Source organism: Melanotaenia boesemani, chromosome 15, assembly GCF_017639745.1.
Source record: "Melanotaenia boesemani isolate fMelBoe1 chromosome 15, fMelBoe1.pri, whole genome shotgun sequence".
Lineage (NCBI taxonomy): Eukaryota > Metazoa > Chordata > Actinopteri > Atheriniformes > Melanotaeniidae > Melanotaenia > Melanotaenia boesemani.
This window is the reverse complement of record NC_055696.1, coordinates 25,465,738-25,476,089: the sequence shown is the minus strand read 5'-3', so window position 1 is coordinate 25,476,089 and position 10,352 is coordinate 25,465,738. Positions and strand designations below refer to the sequence as shown.

At 39.8% G+C, this 10,352-nt stretch overlaps 1 protein-coding gene across 1 annotated transcript; it reads left to right on the top strand.

Annotated features, from left to right (window-relative positions):
• Nucleotides 1-1,280: 1,280 nt before the first annotated feature.
• plekhb1 (pleckstrin homology domain containing B1) lies at nt 1,281-10,058 on the top strand. Its single transcript, XM_042007772.1, has 6 exons — nt 1,281-1,416; nt 2,599-2,751; nt 5,228-5,330; nt 5,409-5,448; nt 5,531-5,621; nt 9,214-10,058. The coding sequence occupies exons 1-6, from the start codon at nt 1,380-1,382 to the stop codon at nt 9,345-9,347; spliced, it is 558 nt and encodes a 185-aa protein (XP_041863706.1). The 5' UTR covers nt 1,281-1,379; the 3' UTR covers nt 9,348-10,058.
• Nucleotides 10,059-10,352: the final 294 nt, after the last annotated feature.

The window sequence follows — 10,352 nt, the reverse complement described above, 5'->3', positions numbered from 1 at the left end:
AGAACAGAACATAAGACCAACACATCCAGAGAAGAGTTTTGAAAAGTTATTCAAGGATCCTGGAGAACTATTCTTGAAGTAAAGAAACAACAGAAAACTGGTCTTTATTCTTCAGACTGCATTGCAGAACAAAGCTGCTCGGCCCAAATATTCATTTTCAAACTAATTTGAACTGTTTTTGCTTTATATTACAGCACATTGTGTTGCTTTATGAGTTGTGCCATATAAAGAAAAATTAATAAACTAGTGTTTGATGGATAATTCTTTATTGTAACAATATTTCTTGTTGGAAAAGCCTGTTCATTTCTCTTTGGTGGATGAGAATGTGGGTTGTGCTCATGAAAAACTTAACAAATCTTTTCTGCCATGCCAAGCTGGACTCCATGCCTTAAAACTGATGCTGTTTCTACGAGCTTTAACTGTGACTTTAGCCGCTCTTCATCCACCGTCTAATCTTGTTTACTTCACAAACCAAGACTGCGACCTTGTTAAATATGCCCTCAAAGTACATTCAATGTCCATTTTCTGAATGTGTCAATAATAAGCTGTAAAACAAATCAGGATTTCCTGATTTTACTACTTACCAGTAAAAAGTAGAGAATATTTTCACAGAAAAACTGAAACAATGGGAGAAAAGTTCTGGTGCCTGACTGACACAATCACAAAACATATATCTATAAATAAATAAATAAATTAAATAAATAAATAAGCATAGTCTAAATAAAGAAACCATTAATACGATCAAAACAAGTCAAATGTAATTAAATTAAATTAAAATATATTATATATTGAATAAAGATCTATTCATTTAAACTGATTATAATTAAATGAGTTCTAATTAAATTGAATAATAAAACAATTTGTAAATGATAAAATGCTCTTCACTGTAACCTGGTGACTCAGCTGAGACCAGCAGTTTCTCTCAGCTATAAAAGGAAATGAAGTCAGGCTCCCTGGGAAGACTCTCATAACTGACCTGGGAACTATTATTAGATCAGTCTTCATGTTGTTATCTCTGTACGGGGATTAGCTTGTTAAACATAATTCAACACAAATCAGCGGCGCAGGTTCACACGAGTGTACTGTAAAAACATTAAAGTGTTGAAGCAGATAAACAAGGATGATGCACGATGAGAGATTCAGGACAAGACGCCAATCCAGAGGGAGGGAGGGATGAAGCTGGACAGGAGGGCGTGGTCTCCTAATCCAGAAGGATCCTGTGAGTCAGTCCCAGTCCAGATTAATCTTCCACCTCCTCTCTGAGGGAACACAGACAAGAAGTCTGCAGCCTGGTTCTGGACCACCTTTAAAACAGCAAAAATTTTTCTTCTTCTGCTCCTGTGTTTTTAAAAGCCCTGAAATAGCAAAAGCTGAGAAGCATGGCGCTGCTGAGGTCAGGCTGGTTGTGGAGACAGAGTGAGTAAAGAAATATCTTTGGTCTGTTTGACGAGAACTTCCATTTTTATATTGAGAATGCAAACTCAGGTTGAGCTGTTTTTAATCTACCGTTAGTAAAATGTTTTACTATGTTTTTGGATAAATGGATGTAAAAAGCAAACAGGGTTCAGTTTCTAAGACAAGTTTACAAGAAAATGGAATAAAAAATCAGAATATTTGACATAGTGAACATGAAAAAGACGTTTATTTTTAATTTTTTGTCTATTTATGATGTTATTTTTTTGCCATTTATGCGTAGAAAGCAGATAAAACGAGATAAAAGGACAGAGGTGGAATGACATGCAGGTGTGGCTTCCACACCTGGCCTGTAAACCGTCCAGCTCCCCAGCTGTTGCTTTTCCTTCGTCATTCAGTGAAATGAGCAGAGAAAACTAGAAATGTAGAAATCTTAAAAGAAATGACCATTTTCCTTTTAAAAAAGAAGCAAACTTTACAATAAACTACGCTCCATTAAAACTCTAATTCTGATGTTTCTTGCAGAATCACACTCTTGAAAAGTCGAATAATTTACACTCATCAGGATTTGTCGAATTAATTTTAAAACACTGATGGAAACTCAGTTTGTGCTAGCTGCTAAGCTACAGGCTAACCAACACATCTGCAGCTGGAATTTCAGCATATTTTCAGACTTGTTTGATCAAACAATGGAAACATTTTCCTAAAGAAGATTCCTCACCTCATATAGAACCCTGATGACAGTCTGGGCTAAAAACAGAACAACTTACAGCAGATGCTATTTTTCAGGGTTTTTTCTCCTCATATTGTGGAAAATGCTTGACTTGATTGAGTCTTCTGCATGAATTCAGCTTGTTTTCATGCCTGAATTTTAGACTAAACATGGAGACTGTTCTGGAAAGCAAAAGCTGTGCCTGTTACGAAACTTCAGCCTTTGTAACTTATAATCCCATTAATCGTCCTTGGCCATGTCTCTTAAGTGGCTTACCAAGGATCATCAATGGGGATGTGTCTGCATCTGAAAGCACAACTACAAACCCCCCCCCCCACACACAAATTACTAGTCTTAATGAGAAGACAAAAAACTGTATTGTTGTTCTTAAACACCTGCAAATAAAGAGGAATAAACTTTGGGAATACTAGATTTTTCCACCAGTGTTGGTCTGACATGCGTCTCCCATCCAGCTACCGTCCTGAAGCGCTGGAAGCTGAACTGGTGCGACCTCTGGGTGGACGGGAGTCTTTGCTTCTATAAGAGCGACAGCAGGCGAGAGTTGGAGCAACGCATCCGTCTCAAGACGACGTGCATCGACGTGCGGTCCGGCCTGGAATGTGGAGGTACACATTCACACAACATTATTGATCCCAAAGTGAAATTCATTAGCAGCTTACCCCCATCCACTTAACATATCCAGTCAGTAAACACAACAAAATGACAGTCTACGTCCACACCAGCAAAAAGATTAGTAAAAACAAAAAATACATAAAAACTAAGTAAAATAATAATAAATACACAGCAAGATGGATTTAAGTTCAGATAAGATATCAGTTAATTCAAAGACCACTGTCAGAATAATTAAGGGAATAAATGATTTGGAGAATTGATTTGTTTTTCTTAGTGCATGATGTGATGGTGATGGCCTTCTTTTACACCTTTGTCTCCCAGTCAACTCACATCTCTCTGTTTGCCACCAGTTAACTTTAAACTCATCTTAACAATGTTGTTCAGGCTGTTCCTGAGTCCATTAAACCAAAAGGTAAAGAAAAAATTAAAGGACTGCAATAAAAAAAAAAAAAAAAAATTAATTAATATAAAACTGATCTGGTGACTTTAAGACAGAATGGATATGTACAGTCATGGAAAGAACGTTTATCCTCTTTAAACTGGATCATATCAGGACATAAAACAACTTCCAGGTCTGAAAATGAGGTGAATTACACCATGAGTCAGCACCTTTAGCAGTGAAACATAAAGCAGTTGTTTTCTGGCTCTCATATAGTTGTGGAGGAATTTTGCTCCACTCTTCTTTCCAACGTTGCTTCAGTTCATTCAAGTTTGCAGCTCTGGTTTCTGCAGCTCTCTGAAGGTCCAGCAGAGCATCTCAGTCCGGATGAGGTCTGGACTTTTACTGGCCCATGTCAACACCTTCTGTTGTAGGTTTGCTGATGTGTTTGGGATTATTGACCTGATGAATGAGACAGTTTCAGAGCAGTTAGCCTGCAAATTTCCGCTTTTATCGAAGTGCTCGCTCTCACTGATGAACTGGTTGCTTCCTTTATTCCTTAATATAGAAGCAGAGGGTGGATTAAGTTCGTCACACACTGCTTCTGCATTTTGACTTGGTCATGTTGTTGTTAATCAAATGACATATTTACCTCAAGTTACAACAAGTAAGAATCATATTATTTTTTATTTTGTCCTGACAGCTGAGAAGTGAAACTACAATCCAGATTAAAGACTAGGGGGAGACAACTCCAGTCTTAGGAAAGTGCAGTCCTGCAGGTTTTAGATGTTTTCCTGCTCAAACACATCTGATTGTAATTAAATGCATCAACAGCTGCTCAAATTCTGCTCACTGACTCATTCATTTGAATCAGGTGTTGAAACAGGGAAACATCTAAAACTTGCAGGACTGCAGTTCACAAGGATCAGAGTTGCCTCCATCTGCTTCGGACTGCAGCCCGATCAGACGCATTGATCAAAGTACAGTTTGGATGTTCCAGGACTTCCTTCAGTTAAATGAAGACAAAACTGAAATAATAGTTTTTGGAGCCAAAGAAGAAAGATTAAAAGTCAGCTCAGTTAAAACTGACAATCAAGCCAGAAGTCTGAGAGTAGTCCTGGACTCAGACCTGGATTTCAACATCACATTAAGACAGTTGTGAAGTCGGCCTGTTATCACTTTAAGACCATGGAGGATTAAAGGACCGATGACTCAGCAGGATTTATGCATTTATCCTTAGCAGACTAGACCAGTGTTTCTCATTCCAGGTCCTCAGGATCACTACCCTGCATGTTTTAGATGTGTCCCTGCTCCAACACACCTGATTCAGATTAATGAACTTCCTCATGAAGTGGCAGGTGTGTTAAAGTAGGGTAACCTCTGAAACATGCTGGGCAGTGGGACTGAGAAAAACTGAACTAGACTACTGTAACACTGTCCTTGCAGGTCTCCCTAAAACAGTGATCTCAAACTCTGGTCTTCGAGGGCCGCTGTCCTGCAGGTTTTAGATGTTTCCCAGCTTCAACACACCTGACTGAAAGGCATGGGTCATTGTGCAGAACTTAGCAACAAGATCATAGATCCATTTGATCTGAATCAGGTCTGTTGGAGCAGGAAAACATCCTAAAACCTGCAGGACAGCAGCCCTTAAAGTCGGTCAGACAGCTGTAGATTCAGAACTTCACTGCTCCAGGCCTCACCAAGACCATAAATGTGGATCATAGAACTACACTCACGATCTTCTGGTTCGTTATGAGCCAGCCAGATCCCACAGGTCCTCAAAGTCAGGTCTACTTCCTGTTACCAGGGTCTGAACTAAACGTGGAGAGGCAGTGTTCAGTTTCTGGAAACCTGCAGCTCTGCTTTCAATCAAAGTTAAAAACTTTTCTACAAAACAACTAAATTCTTCTTCATTTTATTTAATTTAAGCTTTATTTGTAAAGTAAATATAAAGCTTTCTTGATTTTTTTTTTTTACATTTCCTCTGTTTTTCCCCCTCTGTAGTTGACTGATATGTAATATTTATTCACCTTGTAACTATAACATCTACTGCCACACAAGAAGCAAGAAGATCTGGTTTCTGTGTGCAGGTGTGGCTCCACCAGAGACTAATCCCAGGGAGAATCTCATCGTGATTCACCTCAGAGATGGATCCACACTCAACCTGTGTGCTAACAGTGAAGATGAATCTCTGTAGGTTACTCACATATCACCCAGCAGGTAATTTACAGCCTTCCATGAGCTCCTCATTCCTTGTCTTTTCTTTTTCAGAGCGTGGAAACTGACTCTGCTCGACACCAGAAGAAACCCGGTGAGTCCTCGGTTCTTCTGTATGAGCTGATCAGTGAACGCTTTCTATCCCAGATGCTATAATCAGAGTTTTCCCTGTGCAGGTGTTTACTTATGACCCGTATGACGACTCCTACCAGCCTGTTCCACTGAACGGCTATCACACTGTCTACATCACACCTGGAGCAGGACCAGGTTTGTTACCTTCATTTTTCAAGTTGATTTTTCTAATTTCATGTCATCATTTTGGGATAGGGAAGTTAAGCCGATCGGTGTCAGCTCTGGTGCATCGTACTTCCTCAATGGATCATGAGATGGTTCTGCTTCTTATAAAGTCCACCTGAGGCAAACTGAATGAGTGGAAAATGATTGTGAGAGCAAACACCGGTTTATATATATGAAGAGTCATTTTAAGTTTCTATCACAAGAAAGTTTCTACAGCTTGTTAAGAGCAAAGCATCAATGATTCAGTCATAAAACACAATGACAGCGAGAGAGAAACGTCTCATCTTCCTCTAAAAATTCAGGACATTCATACAGTTTTTTTGTTGACTCCAACACATCTGCTCCTCCAGTAATCAAATTCAAATGTGGAGATGTGGATTTGGGCTAATGAGTGCTCTTATTATGAGCTGTTTTAAATAGTAATGAATTCTTTTACTCCATGCTGAACAATATAACTCCAATAACAATAAAATATGCACTAATTTTCCTAATTTTATAGCAAGTTAATTTTTAGTACCCAGATCCCATCTGCAAACAAGCTTTGATTAAAAAAAAAGAAGAAATAAAATGTTGAGTCTACTGAGAGCACAGAAATAATTTTCTAAAGAGATTTAAGAAAATTAAAATGTAGAAAAAAGAGTTTTAAAATACATCTTTGCTAAAATATAAAATAAAGAGTTGTGTTAATAAAACAGTGACAATTATTTAGAGTTTAAAGCAACAAAATAAAGTCTAATTTTGTTAATTAATTAATTAAACAATACCAGCAATTACAAATAATTATAATCTGATTAAAACAAATCCATTATATGATCCACATTAGTCCCATTTATAATAACTGAGCTCATATAAAAACCAGTTCATAAAAGAAGGAAGAATGAAGATGAAGATTTCTGATGGTTCTCCAGGTATCTGTTGGGGCCACTTCTCCAGTGTGGGGGACACAGCCCCCAGTGCTCCTTGACTCCTTGGTATTTCTCCAGTTTCTCGTGTTTCTTTTCCCTGACATTTCCATAGTTGGGAATAGCTACATCCATCACTATGACTTTTCTTTGCTGCTTATCCATGATCACAATGTCTGGTTGGTTGGTCACCACCATTTTGTCGGTCTTTATCTGGAAGTCCCACAGGATCTTAGCCGGCTACTTGGTTATGGCGTTCCATGTATTCTTTGCCTACCAGTATCTTGCACCCTGCTGTGAGGTGCTGGATTGTTTCAGGCTCTTTGCACAGCCTGCACCTGCGGTCCTGCCTGGTGTGGTAGATCTGGACCTCTATTGCCCTGGTACTCAAGGCTTGCTCCTGTGCTGCTGTTAGCGCCTCTGTGCTGTCCTTCAGTCCAGCCCTCTCCAGCCATTGGTAGGATCTGTTCACATCTGCCACTTCAGCTATCTGTCAGTCGTACATCCCATGCAGGGGCTTGTCCTTCCATGATGGTTCCTCCATTTCATTCTCCTCCAGGTTCCATTGTCTGAGGCATTCACTCAGTGCTTCATCCCTTGGGGCCATCCTCCTGATGTACTCATGGAGCTTGGATGTTTCATCTTGGATAGTGGCCCCGATGCTCACTAGTCCTTGTTCTCCCTCTTTGCGCTTATTGTACAGCCTTTGGACACTGGATTTGGGGTGGAACCCTCCATGCATGGTGAACAGCTTTCATGTTTTAACATCTATGGTCTGAACTTCCTCCTTTGGCCAGCTTATTATTACTGGCAGGGCATAGTTGTTAGTTGTCTGGATCTTGTCCTTGCCATTGAGCTGACTTCTTAGGACTACTTGTTGCAGATATTTGGTTGTGGCAGTTTTCCTTGTGGCTTCTTCATGGTTGCCATTTGCTTGTGGTATGCCAAAGTACTAGCTCTCCTCAACATCTGTTATTCTGCCCTGTGGGAGTGTAATGCCCTCTGTATGGAATACCTTCCCTTTCTTTTACCATCCAGCCACATTTCTCCAGTCCGAATGACATTCCGACGTCCCTGCTGTAGATGGTGGTGTGGATCATTGAGTCAATGTCTTGCTCACACTTAGTGTATAGCTTGATGTTATCCATGTAGAGGAGGTGACTGATGGTGGCCCCACTCCTTAGTCGGTAGCCATAGCCAGACTTGTTAATTGATTAATTGGCTCAGGGGGTTCAGGCTATGCAGAACAAGCAGCGGGGACAGAGCAACGCTTTTGGTATAATCCACACTGGATAGAGACTTGTGCAATCGGCTCTAAGTTGGCCTCAAGGGTTGTCTGCCACAGCCTCATTGTGTTTGCAATCAAGGCTCTTAGATTGTTATTGATCTTACACAGCTTCAGGCATTCCAGGATTCATGTATGTGGCACTGAGTCATAAGATTTCTGGTAAAGAATCCAGGCAGTGCACAGGTTTATCTGTCTGGTCTTGCAGTCTTGGGTGACAGTTCTGACAACCAGCAGCTGGTGTTTGGCTCCTCTGGTACCTTTACCAGTGCCTTTGTGTCTCTGTCATGTACTGATTCATGTGCCACTTATCTTAGCTGCTGTGATGCCCAACAGGAGCTGCCATGTTGTGGAGAGACAGGTTATCAGCCGATAGTTGGATGGGACTGTTTCTTCTGGGGATCTTCAGTTTAATTCAGTTTCAATAAATTGACAAACCTTTTATCTTAAAATGACTTTGTTTCTAATTCCTTAACCCTTTAAAGCCTGACCCAAGAAAAAATAGGGAGAAAAGTCTAATTTCATTAGTCTGAAGTCTTTATTTGGCCCTTTTACCAAATTGTAAAAAAAAAAACAATGAATAAAAATATTTTTGTATATTTACTGTTTATTACTGTGTGAAATGTGAAAATTATTGTAGTGTATAATTGTGTTGCTGTTGTATCCACCAGGGGCAGAAGGCAAGTATCAGATTGTGTACAACAGGGTTTTTATCAAAGTTTGTATTTGTAGAAACTGCAAATCTAATACATAGAGCATTAAAGGGCTAAAAGTCTGTAATTTTCTTTAATAATATCAGTTGCAGTTTTTGCATTTGGGAACAAACATTTATAAGGATTTAGTCTGCTAAAAGACTAACAGTAATTCATGTAATGTGTCAGTATGTCATTAACTGTGCAGTGGTCCAGGTGCAAGCTCAGTTTCCTCCATCGACCTCTCGGTGAGGTTTGTGTTTATGTAGCACACTGAAACTGAAAACACAAGATTTTCATTTTCTAAACCACTTAGTCCAGTTCAGGGTCGCAAGGGAATGGGAGCCTATCCCACAATCAGGACCTTGGACAGGTCGCCAGTCCATCACAAACCACCCACACATGTAAGTCTTTGGAGAGAACACATACACAAGAGCAAAATGCAAACTCCACACAGAAAGGCCCTGTTTGAATCCCCTCCTTCCAAGTTGAGGCTTGAAACCAGCGACCTTATTGCTGGGCCAGCCACGACACCACCGCACAGCCCCAACACACGACATCTTCATCATAAGTTGTATCTGGAATATAAACTAACTCTTGTATTGTTGTGTACTAATTCTTATTTGTCAAACATGAGAGCCAGAATACTAAAGTTACATGTTTCTGCATTACTTGTGTTTCAGGAACCCACCAGGTGGTTGTTCAGAGGGACCCTTTCGATGGAGTAGCTGAGAGTGTTTGTCTGGGATTACTGGCTGGCATAGCAGCCGGGACAGCCATGAGATCCTTCCTCTGGATGCCCTTCTTTTTCTGTTGAGATGACTGACGTTACTGACACAACAACACACAGGGTTTTTGTGTCTGTGCAGAAAAATAAGGAGCTGGACTTCCAATGTGCACGTGCAGAAAGGTTTCTCTCCATCTTGGATAGCATCTAGTCTTCAGAAGTGCAGTTTGAATCTGAAACCAAAGAAACTGAGGAAGCTGCTTCGTATTTCTGTTGTTTTTGCTTGTACACACATCTACCTACTTATGTTTGTAAAGACAGAAGTTTTATAACGAATGTTCTTTTATCTCTGGACTTTTACACTTATAAGCTGAATAAAAGTAGCATGACATGGTCTTTGTCAGCAGATGGGGCTGTCTGCCTCAAATTTAAGGATATTCCGATGGAAGATCTCAGGCTGGTGCTTATTATTTGAGAGTTAAAGAGTTGAAGAAAGAAAAATGGACCTTGAGCTGGTATTGTTTTGTAATACTAAAATTTTCAGGGTTTAAAGTTAGACTTTGGGTCAAACTGTCAGCAGATCTGTATCCATGACAAATGAGCAAATTCTACATGCTGAGGAAGACCATGGGATGGGGCTAAAAAAAGCTTGTAATATAAAAAAGATGCATTTATTAGTTTTTGTTTGTTTGTTTTCTTTTTACTAAAAATATTCCCAAAGTAGGACAATTAAATGGCATTTATAGGAGACAAATTGTAAAAGGCTTATCAAAGCAGGCATAAGATTTATTGTAAATGTCCAAATAAAAAGGATTTCAGATCAACTCTCCTACTATCGATAAGGTTTATTTAAAATAATTTTTAACTCTCTAAGACAGGGATCCCCAACTCCAGTCATGTCCCACTGTCCTGCAGACATTAGGTGTGTCCCAATTCAGGGTCTGCGCACTTCGAAATGCGCACACAACATAGGCTACAGAGTGTCCTCCGTAGTCCACACACTTCGAAGTCCACTTAACGTTCGTGAAATGGGACAGCCTACCCAGCCAACAAGAATTTCCCATAGCAACAACACAGGACGTTGAATCGCTTAAA